We start from the raw sequence: 24,776 nt of genomic DNA, 5'->3' as shown, positions 1-24,776 counted from the left end.
TGTCTAAAGAAAATATGTGTATGTAAGAGAAAGATGAGTGTATGTGTGTGAGAGCACAGTGGAAATGGAAGGCAGCTCATTTATCGCGCTGTGATTGTCTGAGAAGCTAGATGCTGGCTCCAAAAACATCCCCACTCCAGTGAACACCCGTTGGGGAAGCACAAACCTCTTTTTGGAAATACTAAATCAATACATTTTTTCCACTACTCAGGCCCTCTAAAAGTGTGCTCGGACTCATATTGGAAATGACTGCTCTGTGATGCTTTCCCCAGATCCTGGAATTAGCTAAGCTGCTAGCCACGGATGACATTTTTACACATAAAGCGAGGAGCACATCATTATAATCAGATACAAATTTATCTCCTTGCGTTTAGCTGCTTGCAGTAGCTGAAGTTATTTGGCAGTGTGGTTCAGTTCAGCTTTAATAGCAATTTGCTGTCAGACTGTAAATTCTATGTACCGGTAATCTTATTGTTTGTATTAAAATATATTTTGGGCTCCGATGGTTGTAGAGCTATTGTATTTCCAAAAAGGTGAGATACTGCAACTGTAATGCTGCTTTGTAATGCTACAGTATGAAGCCACAATCTAATACAGTCCAGACAGATGGGCAACACAACCTCAGTACATTAATAATATTTCAGTCGGAGGATGATGCTTTGTTATTTGAAACTTTTAATACATCCATGTACATACAATGTGTAGGTACACCTGGGTAAAACTAAGCTTGAAGGTTCATGAAGCAACAAAAAACAGCTCAAGAATTTGCTGTCAAGCGGCCCCAATTTGATACTCCAATTTACAACAAGGAACCTCATTTTCCAGGGTTTTCCTTCACATGTCTTAGAGTTAATGTAATGATCACCTGACATATAATCTGACTTAATAGACTGCATGTTATCATTTAAAATATCAGTCAACAGTGTTTAATAAACACAGAAAAAAATTTGAGCCAACAGACTCCACAGAAACACACAGTATATTCACACGAAGGCCACTATTTCCAAAATACCACACAAAGCATATTTTGGGTTTCATATGTTGCTATGGATGCTTTGTAGCTAGGTTACTTTGTACCTAGTACTTTGGATCCAGGTTGTGCAGACTGTTGCATTTGATTCTAAACCAAGACCTGATGTCTGCTGCCTCTCTGTCCAGAATTACATTGTGGACTTCGACTTCATACTCAGAGCCAGGGTCTGATGGGCTTTCATCCAGTGTCAGTTCAGCTGCATTACAGTAGCCTTCTTTTTTCATCTTTTTTTCTGGCATTTCACTGCACCTCCAACTCAGTCAGTGTGGCACATTACAAACTGGTCTGCTCCCTTGAAATCCCCGGCACCCTTCCTTAAGCTTTCTTGAGTCCCCTTAACCAGCTGTTGTACTGTCAGAACGTCCAAGCCTTTTGTTTGCATGTATTTGGAAAGGGTGACAGGCTCAAATATCCTGAGAAGCACTTGGGCGGTGAGGATGGTCTCATTCTTGAAAAGTGACTCTGAGGGCTTCAGCTTTGACTCGTGCAGTGGGCTTGAGAGAGGCATCTACTCCCGTACTTGACAATGTGACAGTCAGGTTACCACTCTGTGGATTGCCAAATGCACCAAACACCTTCCTCTCATGGACGACGCCTGAGCATTGCTCCTTGGAAGTGAGGTATTGTGCTGTATCTGTCATAAGAAGTCAAGGAGACAAGGGTTTGAATCCAAAAGCAGACTAACACAGGCAGAGCTGGTGCAGTTCAGTAAATGTATTTAAATAAATGGAAACAAGCTAAGCCTTACGAAATGGAGAGGCAGCTGAGGATCAAAACTAAAGTAATAAGTGCAATCAGGCAAACCAATCCAACAAAAAGGAGAAACAAGAAAACAATCAACAACACAAAAGTCACAGAACACAGAAAAAAACTGGGAAAACACCAGAAAGATCAGAACGCTCAACACATGAGGTATGACAACGACAGAAGGGAGAGCACTGAGGAGGGAGGACTGATTCAATTCAAGATTCAAGATTCAAGAGTCTTTATTGTCATTGCACATGTCAATGAAATTTTCATTGCAACCCCCATGTTAGATGGTAAGAAAGATAAGGCTAGAAAGAGTGAATAAAATTAAGATAACTACAATAAAATAAAATAAACCAACATGCAATAAAAAAAAAAATATTCGTGAAGCAATTAAAAATATAACAGAATGAAAATATACTTAGGCAATAAAATATACTAAACAATAAACAATAAAATATGGAAGTGAAATGTGCAAACAGAATAAAATATACAAGCAGAATAAAATATAAAATATACACAGTGAAATGTTCCGACAGAATAAGATATGCCAATGAAACTGAAATGTGCTGATATACTAAAATGTATATAATTATAGTATATGTGTGTACATAAAAGTCAAGTACACAGAAGGTGCAGGTGGAGGTAGAGGTGTAGGTGTAGGTGTAAAGTGCGGTGTGCAGTGTTCACAGTTCACACAGTCTCTCACTGCAGTGAGGGGCTGCCGGGGGTGACAGCTCTAACAGCTCTGGGGAAGAAGCTGTCCCTCAGTCTGTTAGTGGTGGTGCGGATGTTCCTGTACCGCTTTCCTGATGGAAGCGGTACAAACAGTCTGTGGCCCGGGTGGCTGGGGTCCGTGGCGATGGATCTCGCCCTCTTTCTGACCCGACCTTCATATATAGAGTCTAGGTCAGGGAGGGGGCAGCCCACGATGCCCTGTGCAGTTTTAACCACCCGTGCCAGTTGTTTCCTCTCCTGTGCCGTGCAGCTGCCATACCACACTGTCACACTGAGGCAGAGGATGCTTTCAATTGTGGCCCTGTAGAAGTTGACGAGCAACCGAGAGGAGAGTCCAGCCCGTTTCAGCTTCCTGAGGAAGAAGAGCCTTTGTTGTGCCTTCTTCACCAGGCGGGAGGTGTTCATGGACCAGGAGAGGTCAGATGTGATGTGGAGGCCCAGGAACCTGATGTTGTCCACACGCTCCACCACTTCTCCGTCCATGAGGAGGGGGGCGTGATCCGTCTTCCTGGACCTCCTGAAATCCACAATGACCTCCTTGGTTTTTCCTGTGTTCAGCACCAGGTTGTTGGCTGAACACCACTGGGTGAGCTGGTGTATCTCCTCTCTGTAGTGGGTCTCGTTGTTATCTGAGATGAGACCCACTACTGTAGTGTCGTCCGCAAACTTCACGACTGTGTTGGTGGGGTGGATGGCAGCACAGTCGTGAGTAAACAGGGTGAAGAGGGCTGGGCTGAGCACACAACCCTGTGGCGTGCCCGTGCTGAGGACCAGAGGGGATGATGTGATGTTCCCTATTCTCACCACCTGAGGCCTGTTGGTGAGAAAGTCTCTGATCCAGTGGCACAGAGACGCAGGCAGACCCACCGTGTGTAGCTTCAGCGCCAGCTTGTCTGGGATGACGGTGTTAAAAGCTGAGCTAAAGTCTACAAATAGCATCCTGACGTAGGTGTTGGGCTGCTGCAGGTGGGTCAGGGCTGTGTGCAGGGTGATGGAGACAGCATCCTCTGTGGACCGATTCCCTCTGTAAGCAAACTGAAGGCTGTCTAGGTCCGAGGGGATGAAGTCTCTGATGTACCTGAGAATAATCCGCTCAAAGCACTTCATGATTACCGGGGTCAGTGCAACAGGCCGGTAGTCATTCAGGCAGGTGATGGATGTCTTCTTCGGTACCGGAATGATGGTGGAGGACTTGAGGCACTCAGGAACCGTGGACAGCTGCAGGGACAGGTTGAAAATGTCCAGGAACACTCCTGCTAGCTGGTCAGCGCATGTCCTCAAAGTCTTGCCTGACACCTTATCCGGTCCTGCAGCTCTGCGGGTGTTGATCCTCCTCAGGGTGGATGACACCTGGTGCTGCTGCAGGACGAGGGGCTGGTGCTGCTCCTCCAGCCGGGGTAGGTGTGTGACTTCTCTGCTGCCTGATGTGTCGAAGCGGGCAAAGAAGCTGTTCAAGGTGTCAGGCAGGGCGGGGTCGTGGCTGGTGAGCTGTGTGTTCGGCTTGTAGTCCGTTATGGTTCTGATGCCTCTCCACATGCTCTGTGGGTTGTTGTTCTTGAAGTGATCTTCAATTTTGTTTTTGTACTGGAGCTTGGCCTGCTTGATTCCTTTCTTCAGCTCTGCTCGAGCCCTGCTATAAGCCAGCCTGTCTCCAGATCTGTAGGCAGTATCCCGGGCTTTCAGCAGGGACCGCACTGTGCTGTCCAGCCATGGTTTCTGGTTGGGAAACACTGTGATGGTCTTAACAGGGAGGACAGCATCAGTGCAGAACTGAACATAAGACAATACAGATGATGTGTACTCCTCAAGGTCTGCCTCTTCTCTGAACACAGTCCAGTCTGTCAGTTCGAAGCAGTCCTGAAGTGCAGAGGAGGCCTCCTCAGTCCATATCTGTACTGTCCTGGTGGTCGGCTTTGTTCTGCAGGCCAGAGGCTTGTAGGCAGGAATGAGTTTCACGGAGATGTGGTCTGACATGCCCAGGTGAGGAGCTGCTACAGCCTTGTAAGCAGCAGGGATGTTGCAGTAAACTTGATCCAAAATGTTACTGTCTCTGGTAGGAAACTTTATGTACTTATGAAATTTGGGAAACACCGCCTTCAGTTCAACGTGATTAAAGTCCCCCGCCACAATCACGGCCGCCTCCGGGTTGTCGTTCATCTGCCCGCTGATCAGGCAGTACAGCTCCTCTAATGCTAACTTAGCATTAGCCCGCGGTGGGATGTAAGCGGCCACAATAACAATAGACGAGAGTTCTCTAACCAGCTTGAACGGTCGGCATTTCACCACCAGGTATTCCAAATCAGGAGAGCAGAAGGTGCTGACGGTGCGTGTGGCTGTACACCAGGCATTGTGTACATACAGCGCCAAGCCTCCGCCTCTGCTCTTACCTGAAGCTGAGTCCTGTCCGCCCGGAACAGAGAGCGGCCCGCTATCTCCACCGCTGCGTCCGGGATGTTGTCGTCCAGCCAGGTCTCTGTGACAACGGTAACACAGCTGTCCATCCGGCGAGAGACTATCCTTAGACGGACCTCGTCGATTTTGTTGGTGAGAGACCTGGCGTTGGTGAGGAAGAGACTGGGGAGAGCCGGTCTGTGAGGGTTAGCTTGTAGCCTAGCACGCACGCCGGCTCTCTTGCCCCGCTTTTGTTTACGGTGCCTCCTCCGTCTCCTTGGCAGCAGTGGGGGGATGGTGGTGGGCTCTGGGGTCCGTAGCAGCTCCGGTGGAATAAAGTCCAGTTTAGGGCGTGTGTGAAGTCCGAACTGTACTCCAAAGTTCCACAGTTCAGACCTGCTGTACTGTGTCAGAGCTTCCAGAAGAGAAGTAAAAGTGGAAACGAGTAAAAACAAACAAACAAAAACGTAAACACGGGAGCTACGAGCCGCTGCGTCTGCACGCGCCGCCATCTTGGAAAGCAAAAAAAAAAAAAAAAATGAAGCACAGGTGAAAACAAATGAGGGACAGAGACACAAATCAACAGTTACAGAGGTGGGAAAACACAGGAAGTAAAGCAAATGGCACATCAGTAAACCCTCAACATAAAAAACGGAAATAACAAACCCAAACGAACCAAATCACAACTGTATCAAGCTGTTCTAGAAACACCTTAGCTTCCATGACGTTCTATTGTAGCTCCCTTGATCATTGGAATGATGGTTTCAGTGGCTGAAAGGGACCCTCTCCCTCCCTACCCCCAGAGTCACGCAGCTTCTTTAATGCAGTCACACTTCATACTTAATAAGAAGTGATACAAGCTCCAGGAGTTACATCATACTTGACTGACATGAATGCCAGGTGAACAATATTGCCAAAGCGTCAGGAATAATGCAGGTCAACAATTATAGAAGGAAAACAATGGTGGTCTCATTAACCATCTGAAATGGCACCGCAGACAGGTGAACGTGATAGCACAGACCACATTTACCAATGAATGTAATAACGTTAATCACACGCTCCAGCATCTGACGCCTCATTCAGGCTTATTCTTGGTGTGCTGGCATTTGCTTAGAGCTCAGGCAGCTTTCAGTATCTGCTTTTACTGGCTCCTAAGACGTATGCGTTACTGCTTTCTCTGTGTGTGGCACTTTCTTCATGCCCCTCAATTCTCTGATACAAGTGGGAGCAGGTATTCATAACCAACAGGATTTTAAAACTGAACTTAAAAAACAGTACAGTGAGTTCCACAGCAGGTCAACCACTTGTGATTTGACCCTTCCTCGTGGTGAAATGTTTTGCGAGCAGTAATCAATATTGGCACATCGTGCTTGAGCTGGAAGTAGAAAAGCAGAATGAGGTTGTGTGAAAAAAAGTGCTTTCACCTCATCATTGCGTCTCTCACCCGCCCTCTGTATGAAACCTCTCCCTGTCTGACTCTGCATCTGAAATTTCCAGATGACCAGTCAGTAAGACCACAAAAGCGCACAAAGCATATCTATCCATATTTTTCAATTTCCTTTAAAATCTATTGCTCAGCAGCGCTGGCAGGTCGTCACAGACAACTATCTCCATAGAGACCCCTGCAAACGCTGCCTCAAAACTTTCCTCGTCTGACTCAGGTTCATCTGTTAAAAATGCATAAAAAGAGATAATTTGGACCGTCTGACAAGGCATCAAATATTGTTGCATTTATTAAATTTATGATGAATATGAGCTGTATAATGCAACATACTGTCCATTAATTCTTTTTGTCGTAAGGCCACAATAAATAATTTGAATGATGTAGTCCAACCTGATCGTATGAATGATGTATTTACTGATACTGATGGATTTACTTCAGAGTCGTACAGTAACATTCAATAGTGAACCTCTTGCTCCCCCCTCTTCTTCAGAGCCATGTTCACCTGTCGAGTAAATATTTAACAAAACATATTTATTGCTGGACTGGCGATCAAATATTATATGCCCTATAGCTGTGGGCTGTTTTTCTCTTTCTATCCATAGATACTTTCAACAATTGCTGAACTAACTCGATTGTTTGATACTTTTCAGTTTCAGTTGCTGGCAACTGCAACATGCTATTAAGTATTGCACCAGCCGTGTAGCTGCAGCTAAGATGACCTTTTGAATATCTTTCCAGGCTGTGTGCTGTAATGTCGTGGTCTGGGGAAAAAAAGACTGGTCCTCACAAAACCGACCCAGTGGGAAAATTCCTGGACTGTCCAGTGGCTTGTCAGGCCCTGTGTTGATTCAACTCTATGGTCATTTTGGAGGGTGTAGTTTTTGATGCTGTTGAACTGTATTGCATTATGCTGACAGGGGTTTGTTTTATTTTGTCCACCCTAATGTTCAGTTTTTGTTGATGGAGAGTTTTTTTCTGTTATCTAGCCTACCCACATTGATATACATGAAGTCAGTGATACACCATACAGCATATAGCATCTTCCAGGACCACAGAACTAATAAATAATTGAATCCACCAAGTTTGTTAAACTTTATGTTAAATCCAGGATTTTAGCCAGTTTGCTTTTAGTGTTCTATTTAAACAGTCAAAGTCATGGGTCAGGGTCATGTCGGCACTTTTTGGATAGGCTAGCAAACCTTAACCAAACTGAAATGTTAATTAACCGAATCTTTGCCTCAACCCCAAGATTAAACCCATTTTTCTTCTGTGTGTAGATTTAAATTGATTTTTTCCTGACTGTTGATAAATTCTCAAATCAACCATCTTATTGTTATACCGAGAAATGTCTACAGCTAAGAAGTGCAAAAATATATTTACATTTAGACGGACTAAATTATACCCAACAGCAAAAATCTACCCAGATGGAGGTTTGTAGTCTGATGTCAGTCTAGTATCTTACATCAGCATCAGTGCAACCAACTGGCAGACCATCAGTTTCCATGTAAATACTGTAGGTGTTAGACCAACTACACAAATTAAAGGAAAACATGATGGGGAGGGGGGCTTCTAAATAAAGAAAACGAAAAGGGAGAGCACATATCAGTTATTTGAGGAGGGAATTGGGCCAATATACTTTTATACCAATTTATCATGCATAGTAAAAATAAACGTTTGTTTGTGAATTAGTACAATGCCAAAATAATTGACGTAGTTTCTACGTGGCACTTGGATACCGAGCATTGAAGACAACAGATGACAGTTCAGTCTCTCCTCAAGGGAAACTGAATTAAAAAAGAAGTAATTAAGAGGCAGGACTTAACTGGACAATGCTTTCCCATCAGTGACCTTCTGTTGCCTTTAAACTTGGCTGCACATTACGCTAATGAGTTTGCTCCTGAATAAATGTGAGGTCGGTCACAGCACATGTGTTAGAGGAACAAGCTTGTGAGCATTGTATTTTATTTAACAGAGAATTACTGTAAATCTTACGAGATTTATTGTAATACATAAATCTACTTATTCCTGACCTTATACCAGTGTCACATTTTTTCATACAGACCTGTGACAAGCTTGTTCAAGCTTCCCTGACTAGGGATGTGTGTTTTGTACACACGTCTACACAGGCTGTGTTTCTTCTTTTTCAGAATGTACTTCTCCCTCTATAACTGGCAAATCAAGAAAAACTGTCTTTACTCTCCTTAATGATGTGTGGCTGGAATCATCATGGTTTTCAAACAAAATTATAGCTATACAAGAAAATGTTGATGTGTGCTGCCTAATGCCATGTGTGAAGATTGATGCTTGGTTTTCAGTGATGTATTGGATAAAAATACTACTACATTAAAGTACAACTGCAGATCAGAACCACTTTCTGTGAAAACATCAAAAATCAATACGGCTGTCCAGAAAATGACCGTTTCAAGTATCACTCTCTCTGTGCTTGTAGCATGTCTGTCGGTGCTGCTGGGTGTCTTTTCAGTCCCTGGAAAAAAATGGCCACAGACTCCGACTTCTCTCCTTGTTAACTGCAATCACACATTCCTTGCGTTGCGCCTCGACTTGCTGAATGAGCTACCAGACAAATGTCAACTGGGGAAAAGAACACTGCTAATGTCAGTTTGCAGGCTAGATAGCTAATTAGCTGCTCAGCTGCAGCACAGTGAACATCTTCAAAACTGACAGGTATCAGTTTAGATGCTAGCCAGGCATGTCCAGATCAAGGTTTTTGGGCCAGATGCTGCACCAAGTCTGTTAATAATGGATAGCTCTGATACTGAATCTGATCTTTATACTTACCCAAATGGTGATTAGATTAAATGTGTCTGACACTTTGAAGTATGTGTAGCGTTCTAAATTTGGCAACCTTATTTTTCATAAGATGATCCAATTACAGAGGTCCCTCAAACCTATAAATAAATTAAACTATGGACATGATTTTAAAGAAAGTTTAACTGGAGAATGCCACTCAGGTGTGAATGAATGCAGAATCAGTGCCTCAGTTCCCGCGGAGGCATCATTTACTCTCATGTACAGTGTACAGTTCTGTGTTAAATCATTCTTGACTATATTATATTATTTTTCTTGCACATGTACATAGCAAAATATACTTGACAATTTAGACCTGTCCATCATCAACAACAACGACAACGACTCTATTTTATTACAGTTGTGCATTTATATTACAGTGATTTTATGTATTTATTTTTTATTTTTGTTGAGTTTTGCATGAGCTTAATATGTAAGAACTTTCTTTGGTATCCTCAGTAGATGATATGCTGAATTAAGCAATATCTTTGATACAGCAGTCCTAAATAGATTCAGTGTTCTGTATTGGCAGGCAATAAAAATCAGAAACACACCTAATATATGAATTTATTAATGTCATTAACTGTGCACACAAGACATCTTTCTCTCTCTCACAGACATGCACACACACACACACACACACACACATTCTCAAGCAAATAGCCAATAACATTGCTAATATCCTAAAGTACATGGCATAAATAAATAAAAAAAATATTTAAGTTTATGGCTAAATTCAGTCAATTCAGTAGTTTACTTTGCACTTGAATGGCATTAAAACAAGGTTTGGTGGTTATGACTAATCAGTTTAGCTGACAAATCAATGCTGCTGGGAGCCAGCCATCATCAACAGCTTTGACTTTGCTGAACCAGCTGAGTTCTAACAGTAAAGTTACCTTGTTCACTAATTTTATGTAGTTTTAGTCGACACATTTGTAAAATTAAATCTCCCATCTCCTCCATACTGCATGTGGAAAGTGATGCCAGGCTCCCTGCTCTGTTTGGTCCTTAATAATGCAATTAGATGCTCCACAGCAAACAGCCAGAGTTGTTGCCCGCAGGTGGCGATTGCAAACATTACCCCGGTGGGGGTTGTTCGAACTACAGACACAGTCTGACTAAGCAGTCATTGGCTGAGTACAGACATCAGCTTGCAGAGAGCACAGAAACCTAACAACCGTCGGGTTTTATTTTGGCTTGTTGTCAAGTTGCTCACAGAATTAACATTAATTAGTGGCAGCTGATACTATTACCTGCCGCAGGCAATGTTTGTTATGTAAATAACCGGTGAAAGTTATCGCTAGCACGGCTAAAAATGAGGAGCTACTAGATGAATGTTTTGTACACTGAGCTTTGCTAATGAGAGAGAGAGAAGAGAGAGGAGAGGTAGCAGCTTTAGAGCTTAGAATGTTTTGCCCAACTGGATGTCAGAACATTCACTGGTGCAACCAAGTAAGTCTTCACACTCATGCATTTTAATTGTCACTGATATATGCAGTAAAATGCTGCACTTTAGGCTGCTGTAAAGGAGAGCGGCGCCGCAGCATAAGTTTGTTTACTCTGCATCTAGATCCCCCTCTACAGTTACGACTCATCTGGCATGGAGACTGGCCCACTCACTCAGACACATGGACGGGAAAGGAGCATTTCTGAAAGACTTTTTCTCCTTCATTTTGGTAATAACAGATTTCAAAAGTGACTTTAAAAAACAGATTTTTTATTTAAAAAATGAAGATTTCAGGTGGACTTAAACAGTATAGTATAACTAAATCTGGAAGTGATAGCATGTGCTATGCTACTTCAGGGTACCCACCAAAGCAGGAACAATGTAACTACAGATTCTGGTGCAGACCAGGAGTATCTAGATTTACTCTGGTCATTGATTTTAGTAATATAAAACAGGAATATGAACCTTGAGTATGCACAGATTTGTAGTTTTAGTTTAATTTTGGATGTAATAATTAGTAAAAGTATATAAAAAGAGTCTGCAGCCACACCGACAGCTCTGTGAGGCTGTATGTAGGCGCAGCACTGCTTAGAGCTAAATGCAAACATCAGCATGCTCCCAGTGAGGAGAACATGAATGTGTCTTCCACATTTCGTGGCAATTCATCCCATAGTTCCCACATGAAAAAATAGACGAAAGAGAGGAGCAAAAAAGTATTTATTTGTGCTGTGTTTTGTTGCGGTTGCCTACAGTGTTGGATTAAACTAGACCTCTCCACAACACACAGGTGCAGGGCTGTATGCTAACTTTATTTGCACATAGTACTGATGCTGCAGAGATTTAAAGTTTTGTAGCACAGTCCACAAAAACAACCTAAAACATCTGTTGCCATCTCTAAAAACCACCAAGTCGTGCAGTTCATCATTCAAACAGACTAGTAAAGGATGTTAATGTTGCATACAGAGCACCATCCAAACCTCCACAAGAAATGTTGCCAGGCAAACATTTTCTTTATTTGTCCATAATGGTAAATTTCAGAGACAAAACAGCTGTTGCTGTTACCCTTCAAGTGAGCAGTACAAATCTCAGTAAATGCATATCATCATACATAGAGCCGCTGCTCCTCCACGTCGAGAGGAGCCAGCTGAGGTGGCTCGGGCATCTGTATCGGATGCCTCCTGGAAGCCTTCCAGGGAGGGTGTTCCAGGCATGCCCCACCGGGAAGAGGCTCCGGGGAAGGCCCAGGACACGCTCGAGGGACTATGTCACTCGGCTGGCCTGGGAACGCCTCGGGGTCCCCCCAGAAGAGCTGGAGGAAGTGTCTGGGGAGAGGGAAGTCTGGGCATCCCTGCTTAGACTGCTGCCCCCGCGACCCGGCCCGGATAGGTGAAAGAAGATGGATGTATGGATGGATGATGATACAGTGTAAAATCTTTAAAGTGTTTTCCTTCTCTTATCAGTGATTTACACAAAAAACAAGCAAACATGGGAGGTGGTGGAACAGCTAAAAGCTAGAATCCATTAGATTTGTTTGCTCTTTAACAGGATGCAACAGATTTAAGTGGTTGGCCAAAACTTGGGTCTGTTAGCAGACATCACTTAATAAAAGGACTCATTACTAAAGGTTATCTCCTCCAGTCTTTTCTGGAGCCTTCCTGCACCAGCAACAGAACAAGAGCCACTGTTCCCCGTCAAACGTTAGTCAAGGGAAATCTTTTTTTCGACTCATTTTTTGTTATTTCGCCCTTATTTTCATTTGCCAGTGTTTCATTTGTTTCAGTAATGTATATTTATTTTAAGCTAGCATAAAATTGTGTGACTGTCCTGATAGTTAAGCAAATATGTCAAGTACAGGAAAAAAGAACATTTTATTAGTGTTTATTAGTAAGATGCTGAAAATTATATCTTCTGTCTTAATTATCATTAATGTTTTATAGATTTTATGAGGTTACAGCTAAATGTGTATTGTTCATCTCTCTATAAACATGCAGCCCTGAGTCATTTATTTACACTTGTACCAAACTGTGACATTATTTTAGCAGAATGTGTAACTGCAACTCTGCACAACCCTGCTGATGCACTGGACATAATGTACATAAGTGTAACTTCAAATGGAAATCAGCAAACAGTGAGTATTTCACTATAAATGTAAATAAAAACAGAACTGTGAAGCCTGCCAGACATTTTCTTAATCCTTTAACTTCAGTGTTTTGTGTTTTATAGAATTAAGTCTTCATTTAGTTTTCTACATCATAAATGTCAGTTGAAAATTCAGCAGATTATGATGATTGTAATTGTGGACAGACCTCCTGTCTTGATAAACACGAGCTGAGTTTCATTAGCGTTCAACATGGCATCGATGACTTCCTCTCTGCCCACTGCCATCATCAGTGTCGTTCCCTTCGTCTAAAAACCTGAAGTGGACTTTATCTGAAACAAAAATTTACTTAGATTGTTGTACTGTTCAGCTTGTGTGATTTCTTTACTCCCAACATTGTCTGTAAGCGCATGGAAAAAAGGCATCATAAACCCGTAATAGCTATGATAATCACGATACAGATCATAAACAGATATTTCTGAATCACTGACAAAGCTTATTACGGTAGTGTCAGTGTATTGTAATTATCTGCATCTATCTGCATGGCAGGTGCCTTCAACGTGAATCAACTGTTCCTCCGCTGCCCACTTTCCCTCTACTCTCCAAGTGGCCCCTGTGCATCATATGCTGATTCGTATTATGAAGTGCAATGGGCAAGTGAATGGGGGGAAGTGGAACCACTAAAGGAATGCAGCGTTAGCGATTGCATTTGGAGGTGAAGTTTCCATGCACCAATGTGGCGGCTGTCCCCTACAAACTGGTGGTTGATGTATGGACTCCACTCATTAAGAGACACGATTTCTAACCACATGATAGACTGCACAAAGTTTACTATAATTTGTGAAAAGTAATCCATAATGACCTGGAACAATATAAATAGTTATGCAGCATATTCTTTACTGAATCTGAATCAGATTTTGCTGTTTGTTTCTGCTGAGCTGCCTTGCTTACTGATTTGTAACCTCTTCATTGCTGCATTCATGTTGGCTCCATTATCTACTGTAACAACCTTAACCTTGCTCTTTTGGCCTTATTCATCCAAAATGTCATCCACTCTATAGCAGGGTTTCTCAAAATGTGTGTCACTTCAGGAAGCGAGCATATGATTGAGTGCTGCACAGGAAAACCCATGGACTTGTCATCGGATTTGTGATTGTTCTCGTTATGGTATTTAACGCTAAATGTGCTGAACCTGTTTGCAGACCGATAGACCTTCAAAATCTACCTGTGTCTCAGAAGACCAGTTAACTCACATTTAGTCAGATGATAGCTATGCATTTACTGCGAAACAAATGTACTTGAAGTATTTTTAGAACATAATCACTGCATTCAAAAGTGTTGTTACACTTAGGTTAGATCACTTCATATGTCCCCCCGAGGTCCGACGACGTACTAGTTGATGCATTTTTTACTCCTTTTCTCCTCAGCCCTGCAGCGTTTTCCTGTGGTGGCTTTTCTCACTTGCACATTAAACTGCAGAGTTGTTCACCGAAATAAAGCACCTGCATTGATGGCAGAACATAATTCCCCCAACACTCACAAGGTGCCTCGAGTTGCCATGCAACCAGTAGCTTTGTAGAAGTTGTCATTCCCAGCCTGACGCTTTTTTTTTTGGGGGGGGGGGCGTAGTTTGACCCAGCTGAGAAGTGTATTAGATGTAGGCTTTTGAAAGTGAAAGTGTTGAAATGGTATGTTTAAAATCTAATGCCTGCATTTCAAGTCATGTTTGGGGGCCTTACTTTGTACCCCCCCCCCCTCTCTATAGTTTGATAAAATAATCTTAATTCAGGGTTTTCGTACAATGTCCACTCACTCTTACTTTCCTGTGGAGGCAGGATTTGTTTTGAGGACTATTATTGCGGTTCTGTTAATAACACAATAGATTTCATGTTGAATGTAATTGTCCTGGTAAATCCTTGTATTATTATCACAATTACTTTGCTGACATTTCTCAAATTTTATGTTATATTTAATTTGTTTATGTTGTTCTATGTGGCAATTAAGCAGTAGAAATGACAGTCCCTTGAGAGAGACTGGTATTTAGGATGTAGTGCCTGACTCATCTCCCTGGAATAAATTAGAATGATGTTAAAAAGCAACTTTTTTTCACACTCAAGCCAGCTAAATCACATTGTAATATAAGCAATAAACAATGTGTTTAATTAAAAACAGGAGACATCGATTTACATTTGTTCTCTCTCTCTGTTTGTGTGTTCTGAATGTGGATTCTCTGTCAGTGGGTCTCAGGGGTTGAGCTGAGTCACACATCGTGTTTTCTGTGAAGCTGCGTTTAACAGAAGCAAAAATATTCTCTTTTTTCCACTTTCAGATCTCATCCAGTGCCAGACATGGTATCACTGGCCACATTTTATACTTTGTATAGCTTCAGTAATTCAATTAAACTGTAAAATGCCAGTTTCTTGAACTTTGTAAGTATGTTTATTTTAAATCTATAATTTAATTAAGGCATCATTAATATTAAGAGTGGTGCTGTTCATTTTCATACTGTTCATGTTTCTTTTAAACAGAATTATGATCCACGTGTCAGGCTGTAAATGTACCTCGTTACCTTTCATCTTTGTCACTTGAAACAATCAACATTCTCATTGGATTTCACAACTTTAAAGACCCCTTTGTTGCGTAGAAAAAACCCTAGAAAGGTTTTGGTCAGACCTAAAGGGCCAGCCTGTACTCAGTCAGAACTTGTTCTTGCAACATGTTGTGTGACCTCATCAGAAATCTCCAGTTTGAAGTTTTCCAAACAGCCACACTCAAAGTGGAGTGAAAAGGCCATCGTAGAGAGGGGACAGATACAACGTGATGTCACAAACATTCAGTCCAATCAGAAGAGACAAGTGATTGAACTAAAAATAATTGTCTATTATCACAGATGATATGTGATAATTAGGTCTTGTCAGGAAGTCTTTGGTGCTTAGACTCAGAAAGGATGTTTTGTGATCGAGGGGCATGCAGTAGCCTGTCTGTTTGTATTGTTTTATGTTCGGCACATTTTCTAGATGAGTTGTGGAGGACAAATATGTTCATTTTGCGGGGAATATATTGGAATTAGCTCATCTGTTTGATGCTATTTTATCTCTTTTGTTAATCTGCAGTCATTTGGAGGCATATTTCTCTTTTTCAGTTGCACCCTCTCCTTACAAATACATGCATGTATCGAAGACCATCTGTCTTTGACAGTGAGATAAACACCCTTCTTTCAATTACTTCAAAGTACATGGTTTGTGTAGAGTACAGTTTAGTCTTTGCATGCAATCTTAGTCACAGAAAGTTTGTACTGGCCACCAGGTGACTGATTTGCTCTTAGTGATGATCTTCTTTGTCTCTGTCTCTGTTTTCAGAACTCAGGTATTGAGAAGGCCTTCTTGTTCGATGTGGTCAGTAAGATTTACATTGCCACAGACAGCAGTCCAGTGGACATGCAGACATATGAACTGTGTTGTGACATGATCGATGTGGTCATTGACATCTCCTGCATCTATGGGTAAGCCAATGGGACACTCTCAGCAAACCATTATATCACTAGTGTATCAAGGGAACTGTACAACTGAACTTCTGTAATGTCACAAAACATAAAACATTATTGCAGCCCCATCAGAAATGGTGTTACGTGACTAACTGAATGTGAAAAGAATGGAAAATGGAATGTATTTTAAGAATTGATTAGTTAATTAGGGACACAGGGAAGGATGACTGACGCCACTCGGTGTAGACCTGATAGTCAGAGCTAACCAGCCTTAAACAGCTACTCTCAAGCTCTCCAGGAAGAGAGTCACTGTGTGGGTGCCTGTGTTGTTGCTCAGCTAGAGGAGGCTTTCCTGGTGTGTGTGTCTGTGGGGGAGTGTCAGTACGTGGCCGTAGCACTGCTGTCTATCACGGTTGTCAGCCATAAATACCCTGCTATGCTATGAATATGGCACAGTGGTTTTATCAGGCTTGCTAACGCTTACGCTACCAGCAGCTACAATGTGAGTGAGAGGCACAAACTGGGGCTATAGTCCACAGTGTTTTGCTCTTTATACCTGCTGCGGTAGGTGACATCAAAATAGACCTGGGAGTCTTGCCAGGCGGGGGTCACTCAACTTTCACATCCAAGCAGACACAGAAAAAGAAGTTTTTGCCCACAATATGCATATTCTATGAAAAATAACCTGCATTAAGAGTTTCAGGAACTCTACTTGATCTAATTTTTTGCAATGAAGCTGTTTTCAGTTGCTGTAACTTCAAATGTTGCTGTTTAACATAGGAGTAGTCTTGTGATCTGTCAGTATTGCAGCTAAATGGACTTGTGTTAAGTTGCATAATAGATCCGTCATTCATTCCCAATTTAACAAGACAAGTTTTACAGCATGAGAGAGACTTTAGAGGGAAATGTTTCAACTGAGCCTTGTACTCTGGAATAATGTATGTGGACTGTTTGAGGGCTGTTGAAGGTTTTTCATCTTGATGAACCTTGACGTCTGTCTGTATACTTCCCTTTCTTTGAATTAACAGCCAGTGGCTTCTATAGAAGTCAGATTTGATCCTGAAATCCTTGGGATAGATGCACTGTGACAACTATACAGTGTCATTTAATACTGAGGCCAGACCTGATAAGATAAAACCTCATGAATCTCCACAGATGAACTGCAGCAGCAAAATAATGAAAGATCAAGAAAAAAAGTAAATACACAAAACCAGTGATTTGAACGCTACAATGACAGCAAAGAGCTTGTATTTTCAAAGGGCCGAAATGTCAGGAACTGACAGAAGACTTTTTTCACATGTTTCTTCAAGCATTGAAAGGCTTTTATGAGCCTAGAGTGCTGCAAAATTTTCTAAGCTTATACAGGAGCATCTAATCCATCACTTTATCTGTATGCATGAGTTAACTTGATAAGATGCGTGTGAATAAATTATAGCCTCGCAGGCATCATCGTGTGGTATGACTCTAAAAGTGAAATGTTCTGTATAAAATAAGTTCCAACCCCAATTCAAAAAAGTTTCGACACTGTGTAAAACATAAATAAAACAGAATGCGATAAATTGCTCATCCTTTCTGACATATACTCAATTCAAAACAGCACAAATACAATAGATTTAATGTTTTACCTCATCAGCTTCATTGATTTTTACAAATGTCTGCTTATTCTGAATCTGCTGCAGCAACATGTTTCAAACAAGTTCGGACAGGAACAACAAAAGTTGTGGAATGCTCCAAAAAAAGACCAGTTTGGAACAATCCACAGGTAAATGGACTGTATTTATATAGCGCTTTTCTAGTCTGTCAACCACTCAAAGCGCATTCCAACACAAGCCTGCATTCACCCATTCACACATGGTAGCTAGGCCACCTGCTCACGTTCACACACCGATGCACTGCCGAGGCCAGGGATCAAACCACCAACCTTCTGATAGTCTGCCTCCTGAGCCACAGTCGCCCCAGGCAAACAGGTTGATTGGTAACAGGTGATAGTATAAAGGAGATTACTACATGTGCCCAGGAACACTTTGAAAATGGCTGTCTGGCAGCGAAGTTTGTTTGGAAAAGACAGCATTCTGTTTTTATGTACGTTTTAAACAGCGTTCCAACCTTTTTAGTATTGGGGTTGTACAAATATCACTCAATATCAATATCTGTAATGCATAGAAGAAATACTGCATGCCCACATTAAAGGTGAGGTGAGTCATTCTGGAGAAAGATTGTTGATACTCGTTGAATAAGAATTCATTTTGTTAATACATCTGCTGTGTCTCTCCACTTGCTTTTTGGGGATGCTTCAACAGTTAGGGGTCCTACAGCCATTATTGCGTTTCATCCAGTCCCTTTATAACTGGAGTGAGAGCTGGGTCTATACTCTTGCATTCAGCACCGGCTCTGTAAATGGAAAACGAGCAAAATGTCTCAGGCCGAGCCACACAACTCTATTCCAGCCAGTCAGCGATAGGTGGCGTTCATTCTCGTGCACAGGACGAGGAGAAGGGCAGCGGAGGTGGGGGCAGCAAGAGGGAAGGTAAATCTGTCATGCTAACGTGGAATTGCATTGTGAAGAAGGACAGATAGCAATATTAACAATCCTTCTGCAGAATGTCTTATCCCACCTTTAACACGTCTACACAAGTTCATGGGATACCATATGCACATTACAGCTTTCACTGATATCTGTGCGTTAACTAGTGGTCATGAGTACTGCCTTGAGATGTGCTGCTGTAGTGGCTGAAATCACTGTCCTTGTCAAGGTGAAATATGCTGGGTATTTCTGTGTGGCTGAGTGAAGATGGCATACCAAAAAATCCTAGTACAGAGTTGAATGTGATATAAATCCCAAGGCACACTTTCTGTACTGCTGGTCCCCCAGCAGATTGTCTGCGATCTCCTCTATATTCTCACTTCAATTATCACTCCTGCTGGGATTATAATTAGGTCCTAATCTAGCTGTGCGTAATTCAGCAGGCCAGAGTTCATTAAGAGCCTGAGAATTTGTGTGCTCTAGCACATGATATACCTGCTTCATTATGTATCCATCCATCCATCCATCCATCCATCGTAAGGTACAATAGGATCATTAAAATCGGGTGGGGAATCTCCAGCCTCTGGGCCTTATACAGCCTGTGAGACTGTTTGATCCAGCCCGAGAGGCAATTCATAAATACAAAAAAGCAATTACTTTTTTTCAGCGATAAAGAAAACATTAAATCGTAGGCTTACATGTTCTTCTGAGTGGTCTCTGAACGCAACACACACATAACGGTTGACATCAATGAATGAATTTTTTTCTTCTCTTTTGATGGAAAAGACAAGCCAGCCTGGTGTTATGTTCTAATGTAGTAAGTACATTTGCTTCCCACTAAAGACATAGCTATTATCTCAGTAAATGTGAGCTAATTGGTCTTCCGAGGTACAGATGGGTTTGAAGGTTTAAACTGATAAAATGCTTGTTAATGGCAGAGTTAAGACCTGGTGTGTCATACCTGTTTGATAAAGGTCATATGACACCCCAGTGCGCACCAGATGTGCCATGGTGCAGCACGAAAACAGGACCACACAGCATAAGAAGCACCATATAAATAAAAGGGTGAATTTGGAGGTCTGCCTTCGTTTTCTGGAGTCTTGTGTGCTACTTCACGTGTTCTTTAGCTGAAGAGGCGATCTGTGTAGCTGTGGCTTACCAGGCAAAGTCTTGTTAACATATCTCTATAAAGCCAGGGCAGTGGGTCATAGATATCCAGATACCTGTGTGCCTCAGTAATAGGTTTCTCTTTGTTCAGTGTGATAGACCACAGAAAAAAATGTGCCACCATGAGATGAGAAAGTTGCACTTTGGAAGATGGAACAGTGGGCTTTACATAGAAAGAAACTGAACCGACAGGTTGCACATGGTTCTTGACTTTTAATAACTATCTAAAATCATCAGTCAAATAATTCATGCTGTGTATGCTTCACAATATAATTTAAAAAAATCATATTTTGTATGATTTGTGTAATAATGCTGCTGTCTGGGATTAAACCTGCATCTCTTTGGTAGTGGCTGCCTTTTCCAGCATTCTTTTTGTGACTCAGTCAAGGGGAAATAAGGTGATCTGTAGAAAAGCTTTTTCTAAGCTTTTTTCTTACTTCTAATTTAAACAAAGAACCAGTTAGAGATAGAGACTAGGCTGGCAAATGAGGAAGAGTTTCAGGGAGAGGAAGAGATTAGAATAAGTCTAATTGATTTTCATCAGTATAGATTGGTAAATGCTAAGAAATCTGTAGATATATGTATGCATCTGTACTTCAGTATTGCATGTGTTGCTGTGTGACTCTGCAATTGCTGAAGTCACAGTAACACATGTGTCTGTGAGATTTTGCAAATTGGTCATTTGCCATCACCTCACCTGGACCAATGAAAGAGAGGCAGCTTCCCTTTAGCCACCTGCCGATTCTTTCTCTAATGCAGGACAAACACAGCAGTGAGTGCGCAGGAGCTGCCTATGGCTCAGCAACTTGTAGTAAAAATCAGTGCTAATTGCAGCAAGCTAATCAAACTGGCTTCCACTTTCTGAGTGGAATTCAAAGTAATTGTAGGAGCATTGGTCCTCCTAAATGTTAAATTGTTGTAAAGGGACATTAAACTGCTGTTAGTTGATAACTAACACTATTTGCACTTGTATAAGCATTGTTCGATGCCTCTTAGCCTCATTGCAAAGTATGCCTGTATGGAGAGACTCATGTTCCCATGAAATTCTCTCCTAATTAGATACCAGTCATGTGCTCATGATATGTCAGCTGATATAGATTTAGATGCATCGGTCACAAAGGGGGATCAAATATTCTATATAAATGTTCAACATGTTATTTGAAAGAAAAGGTTTGGACTATGTCTTCACACTGTACACTCTTAACTTTATCCCTTTGGAGGTCTCAAGAGTCATAATTTGCTCCTGTGGCAGTTATAGATCTGCAAAAAATTGCTTTGACTCACTCCCTGACTCCTTCCCCAGCTTCAGCCGGGCCTGACAGTCTCTCTGGCTTGCCAATGTTATCTCTCTGAATGAGTCTTGTCTGCAGTTGAAAGCAGCACTGGATGATTGGCCTTGATCAAGCCACAGAAATCTCACTTTTACTCCCACCTGTCATTGTATCAGTAGTTTCCAACATCAAAGGCAGCAGTAAGAGAACAATGTAGTGAGCAGAGTCTTCCCATAGGCTGACATTAATTAGATTGTCTAAGAGAGGCATCTGGTTGGCTGGCATCTCCAGGTTGATCAAATGAATACTAAAACAATACCTGCAGAAATTTCATGTTTTCAATGAAAAGACAAAACATGGACACAAGCAAATGAAGGAAATTGTTTAATCACCATGACAAGATATAGCTCACATTTAGAGAAAAATAACCCACATAACATAAACCCACAGCATATACAGAATCCATGACTCTCTCCATGTTCTGCCACTTATCTAGTACAGACCCTGTTGCAACAGGAATCTAATATAATCCAAAGACTCACAGCGCTCGTGCATGGAGTTCTGTTTATACTGTTTATTATTGGCTGTCCACATATTTGTAGGTACATGACTGTGCAGGCATACATTTGGGCCTCATGCAATCCTTGTGGGCACGGTTAGATAAAATTTACATCACATGGACAAATGGATGCAGCAAGCGACATTTCAGCTGAAGTAAGGTAGGCCAGACGTCTTTCTGCCGAGCGACATGCTCCAGTGCTTTCTGGGTCTTCCCGATAGGCCTCAGAAAACCTCAAAGCACCTCATCTGACTTGTTTCATTGTGAAGGAGCACTGGTTTTACTCCAAGATCATTCCGGATGTCAAGGCCAGGGTAAGGCCTATGAAAAAAACTAATTTCAGCCAGTGTTACCCATGATCTCTTTCTTTTGGCCATTACCCAGAGCTCAAGACCACAGGTGAGAGTTGGAATATAGATTGACAGGTAAATTGAGAGCCTTAAGCCTGAGGTCACTCCGCATATGACAGTCTGAGACACTTTAACTCGACAGAGTACCATGGCCCCAGACCTGGATTTGCTGACTTCTCATCCTGGCCGCCTCACACTCGGCTGGAAACTGTCCAAGTGCATGCTGGTAGTAGACTGATGAAGCCAGTACAAATATACTGTCTGGAAAAACAAGAGATATGTCTTTAAAATTCCAAATAGAACAGAGATAAGCCATGGGTGCAGCCCACTGCCTACAAAAAACACTCTTGCCTCCTTGGAAGGAAGATAGACCCAGCTCTCACTGTAGTTATAAAGGGACTGGATGGACAGTAACAATGGCTCCTGTACCCCATGCTACTGAAGCATCCTTAAAAAGCAAGTGGAGAGACACTGCAGAGGTCTGGAGAGAATAACGAAAACATGCGTAATTAGTAAAATAGTGTTCAGACACTTCATGGGTAACTTCTTTCACCTGACATCCTTTTTCCCTGTCTGTGCAATGCATGATGGTAGTTAGCTCTCAGGTAGTACAATACTTTTTACATACCTTGTTACATGATTTGAGTCCAGTATATAGGGTATGATAATTCGTATTACTCATTTGGACAACACTACAAAATGAGCACATTATATAGTGAACTAAGAACAGTTCGGGCACATCATATGGTAAATGGACTGTATTTTCTAGTCTGATGACCACATGACCACAAAGTGCTTTTACAACACAAGCCTGCATTCACCCATTCACACAATGGCAGCTAGGCCACCTGCTCATTTCGAGCATTAACACAGCCACATCGATCTGGAGCAGTTTGGAGTTCGGTATCTTGCACAAGGACGTGCAGGCTGCCGAGGCCAGGGACAGAACCACCGACCTTCTGAGAAGTGAATGACCACCACAATTGGTCGATGGATAGTAGAGATGGAAAAAAATTCCCATGTTTACAAATACTCAAGATCGTTACATGGCTACATGGAGTTGGTTGTGTGAAAGTTAAAAGTTATAAATACTGCAAATTGACGATTCAACATTTTGAGGTTTTTTTTTTTTTCCCCAGTCATAATTATGACTTGGTTGTTAACATGAACACACATTGGAAACTGATAATAATTACAACTTCCTATGGCATAACTCTTTCTTGTGTTTTTTTTTTTTTTTTTTTCAGCATTTGTACATTTCTAATGCATTGCCAAAATGTTTTCTTCACTTGCTTCACTTGCGACAGTGGCTGGGAATGTTAACACAATGAAACACAATGTCTACTACTCCTATAAACCTGTAGAAAGAACCTAGAGTGGAAAGGGTTCAAAATAAACAGCGTTTTGATGACGTTGGTTGGGAACACACAGACAAATGTAATACAACCAAACTGAATTGTGGAAAGTCATATGGTCACAATGCCTCCTCTGGGCAGGTGATTCATGTTTGACCCATGTTTGTTGTTGAGATAATAGAGGGCAGTGCGTGTGTGTGTGTGTGTGAGAGAGAGAGTGTGTGTGTGTGTGTGTGAGCCATCCCAGCTGGGGGTTTTAAGTGAACTAGGCCACATTTGGCCTGAAGTGAGTGAATATTTAACCCGTCACAGCTGTGTTGGGGAATGTGTGGCCAAGGGCACAAACAGGACTCCTGCTAATTTTACATTTTGACAGTGGATCGAGGTGGATGCCAGATATCTGTGGATTCTGCTCTGTTTGTAAACACAACCGTAACTGTCTGCGTAAGTAACCCTCAGTAATGTGTCCACTCACCTGTGTCCTGGAATTGTTCAGCACTAACAAGTGGAAGTCTTGTAGGTACCGGTTGGACTGCTCATATAAATCAGCAGATTGTTGTACAGAAGGCTGCCATCATTATCATCACAAAACAGCTGGGATATTATCCTTAATTAGAGGCTTTAGTAAATGGAGTCTTTATTTTCACCTCATTTAATTAATGAACTCCTCTCTCGTGAGAAATCTGGCATGCTACCCTTGGAAAGCTCAAATGTGTCTGAAATATTTCCTCAGCCAACAAACTAAGCCGAGTCTTTTGTCCGTGAAATGCAATTGTTTCTTTTTCTCTTTTACAATAATGATTAATTCACATTTCATGAAAGGTATATTGGCTGTGCGTGTTTCTCTTCTTTGGCTGCCTCCAATCTGTTGAGCACTGCAACTATTCTTAGCCCAAATATGTCATCACGTCTAGGCCAATGGCCATGAAAACATGAGATTAAGTATGAGAGAGCGTTTTATTCATTTACATAATTACATTGAATCCAGCATCTGCTGCATAGAGATGCTTTTTATCATATTTCCACTGTATGATGTGTTGGTTGCCAGCAATGCCTCAGGTACAGATATGAATGATTCAAAATTAATAGAAGCTCAGCTTGGTGCTGTCTGTTTGCCCTTGTGAAGTGCGGATTGATGCCTAATGTGTAAAAATAATTCCCTGTGAAACTGTTAAAGTTCTTCACAGCTAGTTAGATACGTTTTGTGAAATGTATTCCATTTCCCCAAACTGTTTTCATGAGCCGCCAATTCCTTTCAACATTACAAAGTGATTCACAAAGCAAGCAAAGAATACATAAAACATAACAGAAACACTTTTACTCTGATTAAAGTCTGGCAGCTCAGTTCTGTCCCATCTGT

The 24,776-nt window shown here is 41.8% G+C and overlaps 1 protein-coding gene across 1 annotated transcript in view; it reads left to right on the top strand.

Moving 5' to 3' along the window:
- Positions 1-24,776, top strand: part of rragd (ras-related GTP binding D) — a 45,925-nt gene that overhangs the window by 8,324 nt on the left and 12,825 nt on the right. Inside the window, exon 5 of the mRNA XM_041954412.1 lies at positions 16,066-16,208. Coding sequence (XP_041810346.1) covers positions 16,066-16,208 — 143 coding nt within the window. The remainder of the gene's footprint in view (positions 1-16,065; positions 16,209-24,776) is intronic.

The sequence above is a fragment of the Chelmon rostratus genome, chromosome 15 (assembly GCF_017976325.1).
Source record: "Chelmon rostratus isolate fCheRos1 chromosome 15, fCheRos1.pri, whole genome shotgun sequence".
NCBI classification, from domain to species: Eukaryota; Metazoa; Chordata; class Actinopteri; order Chaetodontiformes; family Chaetodontidae; genus Chelmon; species Chelmon rostratus.
The sequence above is the reverse complement of the archived record's forward strand: the minus strand, read 5'-3'. Positions and strand labels throughout refer to the sequence as shown.